The sequence below is a fragment of the Notolepis coatsorum genome (genome assembly GCF_963971535.1).
Source record: "Notolepis coatsorum genome assembly, chromosome: 18".
NCBI lineage: Eukaryota > Metazoa > Chordata > Actinopteri > Aulopiformes > Paralepididae > Notolepis > Notolepis coatsorum.
The window spans coordinates 77,333,221-77,355,243 of NC_140182.1; the positions used below are offsets into that span (position 1 = coordinate 77,333,221).

The 22,023-nt window shown below is 42.1% G+C and overlaps 1 protein-coding gene across 1 annotated transcript in view; it reads left to right on the forward strand.

Annotated features, from left to right (window-relative positions):
- The window catches only part of LOC311245405 (SIN3-HDAC complex-associated factor-like), a gene marked incomplete at its 3' end in the record, with an annotated part of 34,937 nt that extends 13,315 nt beyond the window's left edge, over nucleotides 1-21,622 (forward strand). Inside the window, exons 4-6 of the mRNA XM_084335248.1 lie at nucleotides 349-475; nucleotides 17,854-18,004; nucleotides 21,262-21,622. Of these exons, the coding sequence (XP_084191374.1) occupies nucleotides 349-475; nucleotides 17,854-18,004; nucleotides 21,262-21,622 (639 nt within the window). The remainder of the gene's footprint in view (nucleotides 1-348; nucleotides 476-17,853; nucleotides 18,005-21,261) is intronic.
- Between the last annotated feature and the right edge of the window lie 401 nt (nucleotides 21,623-22,023).

The following is a 22,023-nucleotide window of genomic DNA, read 5'->3' on the forward strand; positions in this document are numbered from 1 at the left end:
CCTTACTGCTGACACAAATTTTCACAATTTGTAAGGCGCTTTGGATGAAAGTGTCAGCTAAATGACAATCTATTGTGCAAACTTATACACTTAAATAAATACGCATAAATAGATAACTTATTTGGAACATACCCTTGTGTTTTCTATTTGATTGAAATTATGTTTTTAAGTAGCAGGAAATTGCTTTCTTTATTGGAAGTTTTGTTTTGCCTCCTGGGGCCGCCCCCTAGTTGTGACTCTTGTTTGAAAATCCTGTGGAAAAGCCCTGATAGGATATAAAGCCTCTGGCGTTGGCAAAACCATTGACGATAATAATAGTCAACCTCCTCTTCTCCTCTTTCCATGCAGGTGGTTGATGCAAGGGGGGGTCCGAGCCTGAAGATAACCTCTCGACCAAAGAAGATAAAATCTCTTTCCCATAAGAGAGCGAGGCCGAGCCAGATCAGCAGGCTGCAGAACGAGCTCAAAAGAAACCGTTAGTATTTAGTTTTTTTTTAACTCATTGGGGCCCTTCAGCGCCAGTGCTTTATCCAATGTAGGATAGGACTTACTTGCGAGTGCTTAAAATATATCAAATATAATAGCAATAGATCTAAATAACACGTTGATCGTCAGTGAGTTGCTTCCAGTCAACATGCACGAAACGCATAATTTTTTCATACATACATTTCCATTTTATACCGTGATGAATATTAATATATTTCTAGAGTGTTCTGTCTCATCTCAATAAACTCCAGCAAATCGAGCTTAAATGTATTTCGTTAGAAATCGTGCCATTTGTCGCTTCATTTATGAATCGTTTTCAAATAAACGCTACATTATCGATATTATGTGTCATCATGTGTGAACAGAAGCGGGGTCTGAAAAATCGCTTCTCCGTACTCGCCGCGAACCTCACACACGCTCCGATGGTGGTGAAAGAAACATCGGATTAACCCAAGATTCGTAACATAAAGTCCTTACCTCTCATCTGATTTAGTGCAAAAAGATTAATCCAATTCCTGATCGCCATTCCAAATATTGATCGTGTTTATTGATCCAACGTTATATGTCCAAAACACATAATCCACGCTGCTCCGAGTGTCCCCAGTCCATCTGTTATAACGATACTGCATGCCAGCGTTTCCGTTAGCCGGTAATTACCGGTATTTGACCGGCAAAATCTGTTGAAGTCCGACATATTTAATCTCTCCGGTCTTAATGTCCGGTGAAAATAATTCCCTGAGTCTAAGCACAATTTGATTATTTGAATTGTATTAAAATAGGCTAAAATTAAATAGCCTATGCGATGAACGAAACGATCATTACATTTGTTTCCTCGTTGCTTCTAATAATGACAACGACGTTGTCAGCGAGAGCTTAGTGCTGGGTGTGCAAACTTTTGTGAAGCTGCAGAGCCGGAGCAGCAGCAGCACAATGCAGTATTCCAGCAGTACTCCAATTCAGCCATTTTCAATTCAATGTTGGGTGGGGGGCGCTGCTGTGCGGTCCCCAGAAAAGAGCCAATAACAGCTGAATCAGCTGCTCTGCAGCGCCATACTCTTTGCAAATAAGTCGTTGCGAGGTGGAGAGAGTCGTCACGCACACCCACGATAATGTTGCCGTCTCTCTCTGCCAAATTTCTCAGTTCTTCGCTTGATATAATTAATACAAATGTCTAACGGAATTCGTTAGCTCATAAAAATGTGATTATAACAGACTGTTGTTTATTAATGTCGGGCGACTGCCCACAGACACCTATTTGATTTAAAGTAGGCAGCAGCACGAGTCTCGGGACTTATTTTATTTGGAATATAATGACTTTATACGCAATAGTAGCCTAGTTTTAAGTAAAAATATTATAAATCTACATGCCTTGATGATGTCATTCTTTTGTTTTGTTGTCATTCTTTTGCCTATCAATTGTTTTTAAGCTCAATAAACTCTGACCAGAATATCTCTCATTTGACCGGTAGATTGAAATCTACCGGACACTGAGGCCGGCAACAATTTTTTCTAACGGAAACCCTGCTGCATGCCCGAGAAGTAAAACCTGGACCGGACTTCTTAGATTGATGCACAGCCCCAGCCAGAGGGATTCCAATGATGTGCAATACCATCCGGGAGACGTTAGGCGGCGGTATTTGCCCTTTGCGAGCTCAGACCCATTCCCAATGATAACGTCAGGCTGGATGGATGAAAAATTAATGGATATAGCTAATAAAAGAAATATCGATTAAAACCTGAGATATCTCGGGTCTTGGCGCCCAGAGCATTGCGAGTTAACCCGAGAAATCTCGGGGTTGGCCTCCAACGGGTTAACGTTCGCTTCAGCAAGAGATTTTGGTTAACACTCCTCACTAGGGGTGTAAAGGTACATGTATCTGTACCGAACCGTTTCAGTGTGTACCGTACCATACCGAATGGCTGTAGTGTGCACCGAACGAATGCAACGGTATGTTAACCGCCCACCGGGGGCTGTTTTTTTCACAATCTAATATAATAATAATTTTTTTCTTTACAAGTCTGTTATTAATTTCAATATAGAATATTCGTTGACAGCCCTACAAGTACAATTAGTTACTGCACACTACATCACCCCTGAGTGGAACATGGAAAGCCAAACTTCCCCCACTGTACCGAAAACCCGTACCGAACCGTGACTTCAAAACCGAGGTACGTACCGAACCGTGGTTTTTGTGTACCGTTACACCCCTACTCCTCACCCCACCCAATTTCATCAGTTATATAAGCTCAAAGTTTAGATCACACATTCTTGACACCTAATGCACACTCCTACACAAAGCTGTCTACAGTTTAAAGGCTGGGTGACAGTTGCAGGTGGGTGTAAACAACTCTGCGATAAAGTAGCAAGGGGGATCAATTTGTCCTTTTAAGTCTTTTGCATCTCGTTCCAACTGCTGGGAGCAGCAAATTGGAAGGAGTATGTCACCTCACAGCCTGCTAAAAACCTGCTCAAGAGGACAAAAATATGCACCAAATCCGGACATCGGCGACCAAATTAGAAATGGGGCTAACTTTGAATCGGGTATATACAGAGTATCACTAATAACCAAAAATTAAGCTTGTCTGAACATTTATGAGTGATGTAGTTATCAGAAAAGTAAATGGACTATATAGTTCTATGTCTTTTCAGCATAAGGAAACCATGCCTTTATGGCTGCGTTCATCGTCATTTCCATGGACACTGAATAAACAAGGCTGCACAGATGCCGTGAAATTAACTTTTTTAACTTTTTTCAACAAATCTTCGGTTCTTATTTATATAATACAAAAGACAAAGTATGGGGGGAACAATAATATAACATAGGTAGCGCCAGTTAATTTACCCTCTTTGGGCCGAGATGTTTCACAGTGGTACGCAGGTGGAACTTCGTCCAACTCTCTGCGTAGAATAATAATACTAATAATAATAAACTTTATTTGTGTAGCACCTTTCATACAAGAATTGCAGCAATGCATAAAGTGCAGACATAAAATAAGTATAAAACGAGCATAAAGTAGACTGCGGCAAAATAGACCAAGGTAAGGCATAGAACATTAAATCACATAATTTTTCATATTGGGATATAACTCATTCAGCGCCAGGGATTAGCCTGGTCCCGTTCTAGCTATGCCACGCTTTAAAGTTAGGAGTGCGTCACCTTGTTTGTAGAGCTATATCTATATTATAGCTATGGAGACAATACTATAGTCATTTGACAGTGACTTTCTTCCGTCGAACATGCAAAAAAGAGAAAAAAATGTCATGCATACTTTCGCGCATTATCCCGTGGTGAATATAAGTATAGTTTAGGAGTGATTCAGGATAATTCCTGAAAAGCTGGTTTAAAGGGTGCTACGTGTATTCTTTTTTTTTATCCACCTTTTCTCCCATTTTCTACATTTTCTCCCATCCCAATTTCGTATCATCCAATTCAACCCTCCCCTGTCACGAATGCTGTTTCTTGCCTCCCACAAGCCGGCTACAATGTGGACTAAGTCATACATAGCACAAGTCTCCTCCGGTACTTGAGGTAACAGCAGTCGCATCTTTTCACCTGCGCAGCTCGATCTCTCAGTGGCGAGGAGTAACGCGTGGGAGGCTCACGCTGCCCCCGACACTTCCTGATTCTACTGCGCAGGCGCACCAACCGACCTGTAGGAGTCGCTGTCCACAACGCCCGATCCCCACCCATCAGTTTCCCACCCCCTAATACGGCCAATGTGTATTAGTATGAATGACCAGCTAAACTGAAAGCAATGTGGAGCGCTGGGCTCGAACAGGCGAGCCCAGCGTCTCCGCATTCGTGGTGAGCGCCTTGCCCACTACGCCACGTAGCCGCCGGGGTGCTACGTGTATTCTTATAACCGTTGACGTTTCTTGCCTGGACACGCTACTATTTCCAAATCAAATGTATATAATAGGTATTATGTTTCATCATGAATTCATCACGTTTTTTTTTTTTTTTTTTTAATGCTTTGATGGCCAGTAACGGCTTTCTTGTTGAACACTACAGCTGGATCGATATGAAAACATTGTTGGATCAAGCTGAAATTGATGTCCTTACCTTTGGTCGGGGGTATTCCAAAAAGAATATTCCAATTGTCTGATCGTGATTTCCAGTATTGGTGTCCATCTGGTCCCGGACATAATTTGGCACAACTTATGGATCGAGTGTGCCAGATGTGTTTCGCAGTGGTCGGATGAAGCATTTACTCCGTCTAAATTTAGCGCCCGGAGGGATTTAAACGTAACACACGGTCAGGAACAGGGTTTACTGCACTCTTGATACTGTCACCTAGCCGGATCTGGCCGGTACTGCACCCTTGGGGTCCCAGTATGCCTTTCAACGGCAACATACAGGTCTGTGACATTGAATAGAATATTAAAATCGAAAAAAAGAAAAACAGTCCAAATAACGAGTTTACTCGTTGTTGGCATTCAACGCATGGCGCCCAATAACGAGTAAACTCGTTGGTGGCGGGGAATGAGTTAATAGGCCTCTTTTTTACGGTTTGATTATCACTGATGCACATAATATAGACATTTAGATGTTTAGAGCTGTCAGAGCCATAGGTCTTTCTCATATACTTATAATATATATATATATTAACACAATCTCTGCCACGCAGTTTGACCATCTTATAGCAGTAATAGAGGCAAAACGGCGTTACAGGGATAAAGTTGAACTTCAGTTTGAACAGGCTGACTCTAGAGGCATGTGGCAGGGCCTCAGAACAATGACAGATTACAAAGGCACCCCCCTCAAACTGAACAGTGACATCTCCTTAGCAAATGATCTCAATTCCTTCTATGCGAGGTTTGAGGCTGTGAATAACAACACCAGCCTACAAACCACGGCAATGGGGGGGGGGGGGGGGGGGGGGGGTCTGCTGATGGAGACTCAGTGTTCAGGGTAACGGAGCATGAGGTGAGACGGATCTTTAAAAAAGTGAATATCAGGAAGGCAGCAGGACCAGACGGCATCCCCGGCCGCGTCCTAAAAGTCTGTGCCGACCAACTGGCCCCGGTATTCACTGACATCTTCAACCTGTCCTTGGAACAGGCTGTCATCCCCACCTGTCTGAAGAAGTCCACCATCATCCCTGTACCCAAAAAATCTACGCCCGCTTGCCTCAACGACTACCGCCCTGTAGCCCTCACCTCCATAGCCATGAAGTGCTTTGAGAAGCTAGTGAAGGGCTACATCTGTTCCTCCCTTCCCATCAACCTGGACCCTCTGCAATTTGCATATCGCCCCAACAGGTCCACGGAGGACGCCATAGCCCATGTGCTGCACACAGCAGCATCACACCTGGACAAGAGGCAGGGGAACTATGTGAGAATGCTGTTCATCGACTACAGCTCAGCATTCAATACCATAGTCTCCTCCAAACTCATAGCCAAGCTCAGGGACCTGGGCTTGAACTATGACCTCTGCCAGTGGGTCTTGGACTTCCTGACGGGCAGACCCCAGGTGGTAAGAGCAGGCAACTGCACCTCCTCATCCATCACGCTCAACATAGGGGCCCCCCAGGGCTGTGTTCTGAGTCCCCTCCTCTACTCCCTGTACACGCATGACTGCGTAGCACAGCGGAACAACGACACCATCATCAAATTTGCTGATGACACAGTAGTGGTGGGCCTGATCTCTGCCAACGACGAAAGGGCCTACCTGGAAGAGGTAGAGAACCTGTCACAGTGGTGTCAGGAGAACCGCCTCTCCCTGAACGTCAGCAAAACAAAAGAGATGATTGTGGACTTCAGGAGGTCGGGGGTCAAGGACTACAGCCCCCTCAGCATCGACGGGGCACCGGTTGAGAGTGAACAGTTTCAAGTACCTCGGAGCCCACATATCCGAGGACTTGACATGGACCACACACATTGACAGTGTTGTGAAGAAGGCACGACAACGCCTCTACTTCCTCAGGCGCCTAAGGAAGTTCCAAGTCAGTCAGAAGATCCTTAGGAACTTCTACTCATGTACAATAGAGAGCATCCTGACCGGCAACATCACCTCCTGGTTTGGGAATAGCACTGCACAAGACCGTAGCAGACTACAAAGAGTGACACGTTCAGCCGAACGGACAATTGGAGGGGGGCTTCCCACCCTCCAGAACATTTACAACAAGCGGTGCAAGGGGAAGGCTAAGAGAATTATTAAGGACTCGAGCCACCCGAACAACTGCCTCTTTGAACTGCTGCGGTCAGGCAAGCGATACCGGAGTCTTAAGGCGAGCACAGAAAGACTCAGAAGAAGCTTCTATCCCCAGGCCATCAGGCTGCTAAACGAACAATAAACACTATGCAACAACCATCAAATGCACACAGCACACACACCCACACGCACACACTCACTCAAACAAACAATACACTGCAGCACCCACTCTCCACACTTTAGATCACACAAACACACTTTATATTTATTGATAAAGGATTTGCACTACAACTCGTACACCTACTGTAAATTGTACCTAAATTGCACCTCATCCCATTTCTGCCTTGCACTATATAGTATTGTATATTAGTACACTGCACAGTATTGTATATTATATGGTAACTCAGTTACGTCTATTCTGCATCGAACATTGTACATATGTCTAAACTGAACACTGACCTCATTTTTTTTACTTCTAATTTTACTATGTTATTTTATTTCATACTTATCTTGTCTTGCACAGTCTCTGGAGCGTAACAGTAAGAAGCATTTTGTATAAAAGTATTCTGTACTTCTGTATGACAACTATTAGAGAAACTTGAACTCTCACTGCCAGTGCTGTAAGCCTATGGAGTCGCTCATCTTCTTTGCAGGGCTATAACTTTTTAAATATTATAGCTATATCGACATTACTATGGCCCATTCAACATCGGGTATCTTATCGTTCCGGATGTGGGAACGTTATATTTTTCCATTCATACATTGTTGTGTTAATACCGTCGTGAATATAAGTATGTTTATGTTTTTGGTCTGCAGTAATTCCTAGAACGCGAGTTATAGGCCCCGACGCATATTATACATAATCAATTAACGTTTCGTCCGTATACTCGCTACATTAAAAAATTCAAATGCATATGATCGGTATACATTATGCTCCATCATATGTGAAGGGGGGGGGGGGGGGTTGTTTATGATTCCTTGATTGTCAGTAACGGCTTTCTTTAGTACGACATCATACGTTGATCAGATGGATTGCAATGAAATAAATGGACAATCGAGCTGGAATTAACGTTAGATACCTCTTACCTGTGGCCGATGAGTCTGGAGAAAAAATATTCCAATTATTTGATTTCCATCTGCTAGATCCGTTTTCTGTTTGTATGACGCAATAAACGGCGAAAGCATATTGATTCTTGCGTCTCGAAAGCGATCCAATGCACTAGAGCAGTGGTGCCCAACCAGTCGATCGCGATCGACAGGTAGATCGCGGGCTGATTTCAAGTAGATCTCGATTAATAAAATTAAGATTATTAAAAAAAAAATCTTTTGCTAAATCAACTCTGCCTCTCCTTGTTAACTACAACAAGCAATGCTGTTTGTTATTTAAGATGAGGTCGGACTCGGCACTGACAGATTTGTGTTCATGATGTTGCTTTTATAAAGCCTCAAATGACTGCTTACAATATACAATTTTAGCTGGTAGCTCTCGGCTAGGTGGTAAATTAAAAAGTAGATCTTGGTTCAAAAACGGTTGGGCACCCCTGCACTAGAGTGTTTGTCTGGATCCACATAACAACAGAGCTCTGGCCGGTACATATTCACAGATGCACAGAGTGCCCCATCCGGTTTAGAGTGGGTGCAACATCGCCCGGAATTCACCAGGCGGCGGTATTGAGCCGTTGCAATATCAGACAGAGTCCAGAGTCTCCCAGAGCCTTGCTGGATGAATTATGAATGGCAATAGCGAATAAAGGAAATAACGATCATAAAAACGAGTAAACTCGTTATTGGCACAATTCGATTGGCGGGCAACAACGAGTAAACTCGTTCTTGGCGCAGAAGCAGTTAAGGCTGTCAAGTTAACGTGTTAACGCAAAATTCTTTTAACGCCACTTTTTTTTTTTTTTTTTTTTTTTTTACTAGACTTCACTCAGGTTCATTATTGATTCTCATTGATACTACATGTTTCTGACTCAAAGTGTGTGTGTTTGTGTGCGAGAGAGAGAGAGAGGGGTGGGGTGAGAGATGAGGAAGGGGCAAGAGAGAGAGCTGGGAGAGGTGTGTGAGAGGGGGGGGGTGAGTCCTCAGCCCTTGTGTCGGTGAATGTGTGTGAGAGGGGGGGGTGAGTCCTCAGACCTTGTGTCGGTGAATGTAACAAGTTCCTAAAGTTTTTCTTTCCCTTATTATTTCATGCACACTTTATTCATTGTTTTAAATTATTATTTTCTTTTAAGTAATTTTGTGCATCACTCTGTTTGTTTTGAATTTGATGCAAATTTGCAATGCATGAGGGTCGTCCTTTTGTGTTAAATGGCTGCTTAAACAATAAAATAGGGATGAATAGTTCCAAGTGTAAAGTTCAACACACTACTGTGTAGGGCTGCAACGATTAGTCGACATAATCGACAACGTCGATTATAAAAAAATCGCCGACGAGAAATTGTTGCGTCGATTAGTCATAAAAAAAAAAAAAAAAAAAAATTATTTAATTTTTTTTTTTTTTTTTTTTTTTTTTTTTGTGCACTACCTATCTTTGTGAGAGTGGCTTCTCAGGGTTCCAGACAACATCATAACATGATGATCCCATAGCAAATTTTGGACATTGAAAACATTGTTCCCCTGCAGGAGATGATGATCAGACTAGACACACAATACATTACACACGCACTCACTCCTCTCACTCACACACAGCGATCAGAGTAAGACACACACATACACACTCCTCTCACTCACACACAGCGATCAGAGTAAGACACACACACATACACACTCCTCTCACTCACACACAGCGATCAGAGTAAGACACACACACATTCACACTCCTCTCTCTCACACACAGCGATCAGAGTAAGACACACACACATTCACACTCCTCTCACTCACACACAGCGATCAGAGTAAGACACACACACATACACAAATTACACAGTACACACCTCTCACTCACACAGCGATCAGAGTAAGACACACACACAAATTACACAGTACACACACTCCTCTCACTCACACAGCGATCAGAGTAAGACACACACACATACACACACACACGGACTCCTCTCACACACAGCAAACAAAAGTTATTTAAAGTACACTTCCACTTTAATTTGTATTATTTAATTTATTTATCTTGTTATGAGTGATTGCTGTATTGTTCTTCAAATACATTTTCATTTAAAGTGGCTTAAAGATCCAAATTCAAATGTTTCATGAGTCATTATTTTAATTTGCTATGGGATCATCATGTTATGATGTTGTTGTTTGGTCCTGACAAGAGTCTCAAAGTCTGGGGTGATGGTAGACAAGCAACTCTGAGGTCATGCTCAATGTCCAATCTGTTCCTCTGCTCTGTCTTCAGCTGGACCAGAGCTGAGAAGCCACTTTCACAAAGATAGGTAATTTAAAAAAAAAAAAAATAATTGTTGTTGTTTACATTGGTTTTCGATTAGTCGACTAATCGAAAAAATAATCGGCAGATTAGTCGACTACCAAATTAGTCATTAGTTGCAGCCCTACTACTGTGTTAGTAATCATTACTATGTAATGTTACAGTTAGTAAATTGGCATCTGTTATTTTTTTGTTGGGCTTTTTTTTGTTTTATTTTTTTATTTTGTTTTACAATGCAGTTTGCACATCTTAACACATCTGGCGCCAATAACGTCGTACAACGTGTTTCAAGGTCATGCTAATTCTGCCATTCCACGGCGTACAACGTTATTGAGATCATATTTAATTTTTTCGCCATGGTATTCATTATTCCCTCACCCAGCCTCGGCTGATACAGTGGGAGCCTGCACAATTCTGCAACGCTTCAATACTGCCGCCTGGTGGATGATCGGCGAGTTACAACCGGAAATGGATCTCTGGAGATCTCCGTCCATCTGGCAAATGCGTCCGACACTCGCATATTGTTGCGGGACTCTAAACACACATCCGTGTATATCGGGGTTAGAAATTAAAAAAAAAAATCAAGGGCTTTTTTTGCCCCCCTTAATTGCTTTTCGGGGGCTTTTTTTTGTATTTCGGGGGCAAAATTTTTTTTTAATGAAAATTAACATAAAGATTATAAAACATTTTTGACACTTTTTTTTACAGTCTTCGTCCCTATGTTTGATAACGTAATGTTAATGTCTCCATATATAGGGCTCTACGCTAACCTTTTTCCCAAGGAGCACATGTGCTCCTAAATAAAATGTTAATAAATAAAATCTAAATACAAATTTAGGAGCACACAGAAATTTAGGAGCACAGTGACAATTGTTCAAGTAACACACACACACACGCACACGATGTGTGACATCATGGCTTGGTTTCATGTTTTGAGGTACCTTCAATTATCTGTAAATAATACATACATACTCTATCTAAATAGATTAAATATTATTGTCCCTGAGTGAGGGCAAGTTGTGTTGTTGTTTTGATATAATAACCGGTTGCCTCTGGATCAATGAATGTCTAATATTGAATAATATTATTAGATATTTTATTTTTAACATCCCTAATTCCAACAGTCAAGAGGCTTGTTTCAAATTGATGAAAAACCCCACACACGCAACGTTTGTGAGTATAGGCTCTGGCCAGATCGATCAATGAAATACGTTGCGCGCTCAGCGCTGTGGAATGAAGGAAATGCGCATCGGGATCGGATTTGGATGTTATTCTTTTGGAGTTGTGTTACAAATGGAATGGTCTTTCCCCACCGAACACAAGTTACTTAACGTTACACAGGTCGCGCTATGCAGATGCTTAGCTTGCTAACGTTAAGATAGCAGTGTAATGCTTGATGAGAGCAGAGCGCTCTCTCTGTGTTCGCAGCACCTCTCAAGTGCCTGTAACACGCAGCGGGCCCCGCCTCCCTCCTCCTTGGAACAAACATTCCACCCAAAAACTGAATTTCAGTCCAGTTTCAATCTGAACTATTAACAGCGGAGCTGTTTTGTAATCTTCACAATCACTCGTCTGTCTCGCACACTGCAAGTAAATGATTTTTCCGGTTTGCACACACACATATTATTAGGGGCAATACGAGGGAAATGCTCGCACTGTAGAGCATATATATAATTATATATATAATTAGTAAACTGTCAGGGGCTTTTTTTGCCCCCCTTAACTGATTTTCGAGGGCATTTGGTCAATTTTCGAGGGCATTTTGCCCCAAGCCCCCGTTAATTTCGAACCCTGGTGTATATCGATCGCTGCCATAACTCAATAATCGATATGATTTGGGCGTTTATTATTATTATTATACAAACTGGAAATGGATCTAGTAGGTCACCGTCAAATAAGTGGGATCTTTTTCCTCCAGTCTCATCGGCGAACGGTAAGAGGACGCTGACGTCATTTTCAGCATGTTTGTTTATTATTATTAATGCAAACTGCTCTGATCAATATATCACCCATACTACATAAAGCATTTACTGACTATCACGGAATTATAAACGACCCCCCCGTTCATCCGCGCATGATAAGTCATAACGTTTAGGATCATGTACAGTTGACATTTTTAATATAGCGTGTATCGGCAACAAACTGCAGTTGATAACGTTTATGCCTATAACTCACGTTCTAGGAATTACTGCAGAAAACGATAAAAACATATTTATATTCTAGACGGTATTTTGTATATGAATCTATGAATGAAAAAGTATAACGTTCCTACATCCTGAACGATAGATAATCGATGTTGAATGGGCCATAGTAATGTCAATTTAGCAATACAATTAAAAAAGTTATAGCCCTGCAAAGAAGGTAAACATCTCCATAGGCTTAGAGTGGTGGCAGAGAGTGGTATGAGACGGGCAAACTCCGTGGCAGTTAATCTGTTAAGGCCATGGTTACACTGGGGTTTTTGTTTTTGTTGCTGAATGATTACGTTTGCTGCCCTAGTTAAAAAGAAACGCCGTTTTGGCAGGATAACGCGTTGCCAGTAGGAAAGCCAGTAGCAACGCTGAAATTGTGTTTCCGTTTTGGATACTCGGCAAAACTCGCCGACAACGTGCCATGTAATCTGCGCGAGCCGGATACGGAGCCGTTGTTGCTCAACGCCCATGCGCAGTAGAGACCTGCACGGTTATTTCCAGTGTTTACAGCAGAGCTCCGGTTGTCTTTCGAATAGACGCGTCCCAAATAGCTGCAGCTACCATGTTTTGTCAAGTTATTGTTATAAGGAGCCCAGTCCAAGCTACAACAGTCTGCATTCCCTTAACAATTGTTTGTATTGAGCCGTATTGTATTGTACCCATTCTGTTGAATAAAGTTTACTTCATTCTGCTAGCATTAACGATTGCATGAGCAGCTGGCTAACGTGAGCTAACGGTAGCTACCTACCGTAGCTGCCTAGCTACCAGACCCTGTTAGCTCAGAGCTCCTCTTTCAATCTTAACAAGCATTAAACAAAATGGCCCAGTTATCTATTCACCTTTGTTTAATACATGAGGCGTTGTCTAATGTTATCTAGCTACTGATGGCTCCTGATATCATCAGTTTGGTGCTGGCTGGCTAATGTGAGCTAACGTTAGCTACTTCCAAACCCTGTTAGTTGTTATAAGGAGCCCAGTCCAAGCTACAACAGTCTGCATACCCTTAACAATTGTGTGTATTTAGCCGTATTGTACCCATTCTGCAATCTGTTAAATAAAGTTTACATCCATTCATTCTGCTAGCATTAACGTTACCAAGCTGCTAGCCACAATGCTATACTGTTGTACTGGCATATTCCATTCACGTTGGCATGTAGCTAACAACATCTGAGATCTTTTTGTGAGACTAAACTATCCGCTCTTGGTGGTCAATTGTGTTGATGTTAGTTTTGTTTCATCAACAAATGAGGCAGAACACACAGTGAATGTATCCGTTTTGTTTATTGCACTTTCTTTGCTGAAAAATAAATGCTACATTGGCTAAATGGCTCACGCGAGGCATTTAAAGATGGGTTTTTTTTTTTTTTTTTTTGCAGGAAATGTATTTGCACATTCAACTTCTGATTGGTTTAAAATTGCCTTCATGTTCGCCACCTACTGCTTTGGCATTGTACTACATCACTATGCTCAGGAGGCAAAACCAATGTCTAACTTGCCTGCCATTACGTTGCGTTCTGGAAAGCGAAACTGACCTTGAAAACGAAATGAAAATAGCCCTGTGTGTAACCGCAGCCTTAGTTACTTGAAGATTCTCAACAGTATTTCTCATGTGGCCATTAGGGCTGACCCCTATTAGTCGAATAGTCGACTAATCGATCGAAAGGAGCCGTAGTCGACTGCCAACCTCTTAGTCGAATGCAAAATAATAATAATATTCTAATTATTATTATTAGGCTATTATTATATATATTTTTTTACTTTTAATTATTTTGTATCATTCTTTCCAAAAGAAAAGAGGCCTAGAAGCGTGGCTAACGCTAATGGCACGCATACCAGAGGCTAACTGCCTAAGAAAACAGGCACAGAGGCACTGAAAGAGGATTTCACCCATTTAATGAACACACTAGACTAGACAAATATCAAGATGTATCCATCAGTGGACCAATTGCATGCTTTTGCAGAGGACAAGAAGCCTTCCGTCAACTCCTTCAGACATTAAGCACCCCCACGGCCCAAATGGAATGATAAGAAAAAGGAATTATACTTTTTTTTTTTTCATAGTCGACTATCGGCTAATTTCGGCCAATCCAAAGTCGACTATCCAAATCCTTAGTCGGGGACAGCCCTAGTGGCAATAAATAAACATGCATTTTTTACATAAAGCAAGCATTTGTCGACTCATGTTGATAAGAGTATTAAAACTTGAAAAATATCCATTTAACACTTGAGTGCCAGCCATTAGACAAAGCAGTCTGTTGCGACGCCACCACTAGATAGATAGGGATCCGTCACCTTGTTTGTAGAGCTATAACTATATTCTATATTATAGCTATGGATACAATACTATGGCCCATTTGACATCACCTATCTATCGTTCAATATGTGAAAAAGAATGCATTTTTCCATCCATATGTTCCCGTGTAATACCGTAGTGAATATAGGTATGGTTTTAGAGCGGTCTAGGATAATTCATGAAATGCTGAGCTATAGTCCTACATGTCGATTCCACTATAGACGTTGCCATTTCTTGCCTGTATACGCTATTATCCCGAAATCAAATCTATATCATAGGTATTATGTTCCATCATGAATGCATGAAAGGAGGGGGGGGGGTGTCATTTCTGATGATTTGATTGTCTGTAACGACATTCCTATTTAACACTAAAAACGGTTATCAGCCTGATCGGTATGAAAGCATTGCAGGATCAAGCTAAAATTGACGTCAGATCGTTCTTACCTGCGATTATTCCAAAAATAATATTCCAATTGTTTGATCGCCATCTGGTGCATCCAATGTCCATTTGGCCCACGGCATAATCCACAACAACATATCGATCTGCGATATTTGATGTGCGTCAATGGAACCGGGACCACCATTCGCCTCGGCCAACAAGGAAAAATTAAACCTGAGACCTTTGGCCGTCCCTCAGGGGAAGATACAAGGTTAGAAAGGGTGCTCGATACCACCATCTAGCGGGATGCAGCCGGTATTGCACCTTGGGGACCTCAGACTCATTCCATATGGTATCAACAGGCTCCCAGAGTGGATAATGAATAAAAATATCGAAAAAAAGGAAAAACGACCCAGAAATGACTTAAGTCGTTTTTGGCACTGAACGACTTAGGCGCAGAAACGACTTGATTCGTTTTTGGCAACCAAAGTGTTAAGGTAGATTTAGAACGGATAAGAAATATGCGATTATGGACAATCATGCGATTAATTAGATTACATATTTTAATAGATTGACAGCCTTAATATATATATATATTTAAGCATTACATCACGTGATGGAGTGTGTTATAGGAATTAGATCACACATATGGGTAGTTGTTAGGCCCGAGGTGCAGCCGAGGGTCGTTAGACCCCCATAATCGTGATCTAATTCCTATAACACACAACTTCAAGTGGTGTAATACTTTTATACGATGGCCGAATTCACCCAACCTTATTGCTATAGAATAAACACACAGTAATTGAAGCATAATGGAGATTTCTTCACAACCATCCGCAGAAAAAGTAGGTAAAAAAGAAAGAAATTGCCTCCGTGTCTAGAAGCAGAGGGAGGTTGCTTCAAAGCATGCCATCTAACAACAAACTTCATATAAATCCTGCGATGTATTATTGTTTTGACAATGGGTCATGACAAACCAATTACATAATCCAACATTGTGTAAACAACTAACGTATTCCAGTTGACTGTATCTTTTTTTAATTATTCGTTACGAATGTATCCATACTTCCATTGTGTCCGGGACATCCAGTGAAATCGCTTCGTGCGACAGTGTCCTTTTGCAGCAGAGGGAGGTTGCTTCAAAGCATGCCATCTAACAACAAACTTCATATAAAATGACTGCTATAGAGCCACACTCCGTTATGCACAAGTTTACAGACATACATGACATACAGATAGACAGTACTGCTACATCCAAACATTTATGACATACCAGATTTACAAATACAGTACTGTTTTTGTAGGGTGATTATGGTTTATTTACATTGAGGTTCTGGGGTCACGTGGAGTGTGTTATACGAAATACCCCACCTACCAATCTCCTACCTACCAACCTCCTCCAATGTACAGTTTCTTCGTCAAATGTATATACTCTCTTTTTTAGACTCTTCTTGTATCACAAACGGTACTGTATTTGTAAATCTGGTATGTCATAAATGTATAGATGTAGCAGTACTGTCTCTGTATGTCATGTATGTCATATATGTTATGATGAATTGCAAATGGGGGACCCTGATGTAAACAAGACGAAAGTCTTTCTCTGGTCTGCATCCCCTTAACAATTGTGTGTATTGAGCTGTACTGTATTGTACCCATTCTGCAATCTGTTAATACAATTTTCAATCAATCAAATAACAACCGGTAACTTCACTGTGCTTCTTAAACATTGATTGGTGTAAATCGTGTCGGTGCCCGCGGCTTTACATATTCGGGGTAACATCATACATATACATAGATCAAAATGTACAATGATGAGTTAGTTTTCGTTAATGTCAGCATGTCTTTTTTCCTTTTCCGGCTTCTCCTGCTGTATAAGTTTACAGACTTATATTATTCAATGAGACTGCCAGCCAGCTTTTGCGCGACGGACTCAGCCTCAGAACCCCCCCCCCCCCCCCGCGATTAATATTTTACAATGGGTCATGACAAACCAATTACATAATCCAACATTGTGTAAACAGCTAACATATTCCAGGTGATTGTATCTTTTTTGAATGAGTCGTTATGATGAAATAAATACATCCATTCATAAAGATTATTGTCCGCCATATTTGTTTCATTCTGAAAAGAATGAACGGCGGATTAATTTTTCTTTTATCTACTTTTTTCTCCTTTTTCTGTGCTTTTTTTCTCCCCATCCCAATTTTACCTCTCGTGCCAATTCTCCCTCCTCTGTCCTGATCGTTGCTCGCATATGCCCCCCACTGGCCGGTTGTAGGGAGGATAGAAGCCTGGCATCACATGTCCCCTCCGATACATGTGGAGCCAGCCTGTCACATCTTTTCACCTGCCAGCGCGGACTCTCATTTGGCGAGGAGTAACGTGTAGGAGGCTCACACTGCCCCCGCCATTTTTCCTGACACTGCCAGTGCTGTGCAGGCGCCCCAACCGACCTGTAGGAGTCGCTGTTCACAACGTCCAGATTACCACCCATCGACTTCCACCGCTAACTCTGCCAATTGAGTTAGTGTGACGGCCGCCCCAAGTCGGAGGCAACGCCGACAGCCGGATTCGAACCCGGTGTCTCTTGCGTTGGTGACGAGCGCAATGTCCGCTGCGCCACCCAGCCGCCCTTGAACAGCGGATTCATTTGAGAGAGAAAAAGTTATTCGGTTGTGGGCGGGTTCTGGGGTCACGTGGAGTGTGTTATACGAAATAACAACCGGTAACTTCACTGTTTCAGCCAATCGGAATCAAGAAATTTGCATGCCATTGTATAAATATATATATATGCCTTTTCCCCCATTCTAAGGTACTTTGAGTTTCATTACAAAGTTCATACGGCAGGAAATGTATTCAATGGTGTCTGACAGTTCTATGGCAATTTTTAAATAGACTGTAATAAAAGAGTAACGAATGCACCTAACTGTCCTTTTTAACGTGCACTGTTTTTTTCCCACCAGACTCCGATGCTCACAGCACCACCTCTAGCGCCTCCCCGGCCCAGTCTCCCAGCTACAGCAACCTCTCAGACGACGGCTCAGACAACGAGCTCAGCCCCGGGTCCAGCCGCTCCCCCGTCTTCTCATTCCTGGATCTGACCTACTGGAAGAGGTACGTCAGTCTGACGCGTTTTAGATTAGATCAGTACAGTACAATGAAAAGAAGTTTGGCATCCAACCAGAATGCAAATGTAACAGTAAAGCGCAATAGTAATATACAATGTACAGGTGATTTAAACTGGGTGTAAAAATATAAATTAGTACTACTGAGTAATGGTGCTAATCAGATGTATGTACAGAGTTGTAGTATTAATATGTACAGTGATACAGGTATAAAGAGACTGGTAGTAAGTCATACTGGCCAGCAGCATAACTAGTAAGAGTAGGTAGGGATATGATATAAATGCAGCTATTTACCATTTATGTATAGATGTATAGATATAGTATCTACATATATGTAAAAAGGATTACAGCATTATTGTTACTATCATACAGAGTTACATATGCAGGTGTATAAGTAGGTATATAGAAGGATTATATGCAGGTATATTCAGACGGATCCATATGTATATAGTATCTACAGATGTGTAAAAAGGATTATATGGAGGTATCTACAGACGGATGGATATATATATATATATATATATATATATATACAGTAAGAATGTCGGGCACATGCCCACATCTTAACATAGTTGTTGTTGTTGTGACCCACTGTTAATTTAATTAATTTGTGACAAAGAACTAATTAACCTGCTGAAAACAGCCCTTTTTTCTCTCTGCCTCAACATCGACTGTGGGCGGAAATTCAATCAGATAATAACAAATGATTATAAGGCATAGGAGTGTCTATGCATCATTACGAATGCGCAAATCAATCTGTTAAATTGGATTGGGAATGAATGGAAGAAAATCTTTATATAATTGCTTTTTTTTTTTATATCCACTTTTTCTCCCATTTTCTATATATTTTCTCCCATCCCAATTTTCGTATCATCCAATTCAACCCTCCCCTGTCACAAACGCTGTTTCTTGCCTCCCACAAGCCGGCTGCAATGTGGACTAAGTCATACATAGCACAAGTCCCCTCCGGTACTTGAGGTAACAGCAGTCTCATCTTTTCACCTGCGCAGCTCGATCTCTCAGTGGCGAGGAGTAACGCGTGGGAGGCTCACGCTGCCCCCAACACTTCCTGATTCTACTGCGCAGGCGCACCAACCGACCTGTAGGAGTCGCTGTCCACAACGCCCGATCCCCACCCATCAGTTTCCCACCCCCTAATACGGCCAATGTGTATTAGTATGAACGACCAGCTAAACTGAAAGCAATGTGGAGCGCTGGGCTCGAACAGGCGAGCCCAGCGTCTCCGCATTCGTGGCGAGCGCCTTGCCCACTACGCCACGTAGCCGCCCTTTATATAATTGCTTTTAAGCATATATTTTCAAACAAATAACTTTATGATGATTTTAAGATAAGATATTCCTTTATTGATCCCCTTGGGGAAATTCACGGGCATCATCGCAGCATGGGGAGGGGAGGGGTACATAATATGGGCAGGGTAATAGAAGAAAGACATAAATAGAGTAGAGGCAATACAATTAAATCTGAATATAAAAATAGGAAATAAATTGTGTTAACTAAATCTATAACTCTGAATATGAAGATATAAGAAACATAAACAGTGTAAACAAGGTACCCTAACTGGCATGATATACGTCATGTTATAGTACGAGCAGGTTTTGGTGGATAAGATAAGATGATCCTTTATTGATCCCCTTGGGGAAATTCGGGTGTCAAAGCAGCATGGGGGGGATACAGGGTGGGGGATGCATAGCTTCACAGTCCTATATACACTATAGGTACACTTAAAGTATAGATACAAATACAATATAATATAATTAAAACAATTACACACACAAGATAGTCCAGTGATATTAGTGTCTAGTGCAAATTATACAATGGCATGCAAATATCTTGATTCTGATTGGCTGAAAGTCAAGTTAGACGTTGTTATACACTCCATGTGACCCCATATCCCTCCCACAACCAAATAACTTTTTTTTTCTTTTTTTTGAATGAGTCTGAATGAGATAAGATATTAGTATTAAAAAAAACTAGAAATTAGTAGTCAATAACCATTGTAGCAGGAATGTTGGGTTACCTATCGCTCGTTAAAAAGTGAGCTAGGTGCAATACGGTTTGTAATTTCAAGCACATGTCTTAAATCCGGTTAGATTAAAAGCACATAGTGTGTTTATATAATGATCGGAGCTGGATAGCATATGTAGCTAATTAGCTCAATGCTGTATATCTGCATAGTCCGCCGTACAGCTAGCCAGCCATTGTATCTGTTCCCTGGCTTACTCAAGAAAATGTTGTTCCCGGCATGCGGGAACATCAATGTCAAAAGCACAAATTAAAGCTCAAAGCTTGTTAGCCAACCTAGCTCCGCTCCGCCCGGCCATAGCCAGTTCCATACCACGCCGTTAGCATTCACTCCAGGTCATCCTCCAGGTTCAAATATTCTTCGGCCATGACTATCAGAACCGCCTCCGTTCTTTGACTTTGGTCCTTACCGGACCTCGCTAGGTTAGCCTGCACTCCGGTCAGCTCCGTCTGCCTGTCGGCCAGGGCCCTCTCCATGTGCGGTAGCCGCTCGCTCAGTCCCGTGGCCTTCCCCGTGATCAAGGCAACCTCTCCAACGTTAGCCAAGGCTCTTGTTCGAAGCGTTTTCACCTCTTCCACCACCGGTTCAATAGCCGCTCCCATCTCCTCCGTCACCGATTGACGATAGGTGTCGAAGTGTTTGGCGAATCGGCTTACCATCTATGCCGCTATGTCTTTGCTAATGGCTGATAAGCTAGCTAATGTTAGCTCAGCCCCTGCCGCGCCAGCTGCTGTACCCTCGGTTGCTGGCGTCGCTACAACTTGTCCAGCAGTCCGCCTGCTCGCCATATTCACAAAAAAAGCTTATAAAGTGATCAACCAGTAACTAAAAATAAAACAAAGACTAGGGGTAAAAAGGTATTTTTTTTTTCTCAAGTTTATGGGAACAGCTGTGAAACACGTCCTACTCCATGCCGCCTGGCTCCGCCCCTCCATGTTTTCTATATTCTATATAAATATAGGCAATAAAATCTGATCTGAATGAGAAAAATAAACTGTGTAAACAATATAAATAACTCTGAATAGACAAATAAACTGTAAACAAAGGTGCAGATGAGGGTCCGTTTGCCCTATCCGGTATATTATGTTACAACAAATATAGGCAATAAAGAAATGATGTGATCGTTTTGGTGTGCCTACACCCCTGACATTTCAGTAGATGCAACAGTGTTGTAATTCAGTACAATGCTTCTCCTCATCCAGACAGAAGGTGTGCTGTGGTATCATCTACAAGGGGCGCTTCGGGGAGGTGCTCATCGACCCCCACCTGTTCAAACCCTGCTGCCGCAAGCAACAGCGACAACAGAAGCAGCCGGAGGAGGAGGAGGGCTACGAGGAGGAGGACGAGGAGGAGGAGGAGGAGGAGGAGATAGAAGTGGAGGAGGGCCAGGCAGGAGGAGAGGAGATGAAGGCGGAGGAATCTCAAGCGGAGGAGGAGGAGGAGGAGGAGGTGGTGAAGGAGATGCCGATCAGCGAGGGAAGCCCGGAGGCTCCGCTGATCCATGTTACAGCACCTCCTGCCGAGGAGGAGGTGGTGGTGGTGGAGGAGCAGGAGGAGTGGTGACACTGCGTTCTCCGTTGTGCACATCTTTGAGGAAGTCTCGAGGTGCTCTTGGTTTTGAAGCACTTATAGAAGAAGTCACCTCAGATTGCCTTCAATCAAAGAGCAGCTGAAACTCCCGTTGTCTTCTTTATAATGGTTTGTTTTTTGTTTAACTTATGGACTCTTTTTTTTGTTTTTTTTGTTTTAAGGTTTATTCCACCTCGTCTGTTATATTTAATATTCTTCCCGTCCTGATGATTTGAGCATTGCCCACATGTTCTAACTGTCTCTTTTAGGTGAAATGCTGGAGCTCTAGTTTGCTGGAATATTTTAAAGGTTTTATTCCAAAATGTTATATCAATGGCCGAAGAGCAAAACCTCCTAATCTGCATAAAAATAAGTGGGGGGAAACCTCCTATCTG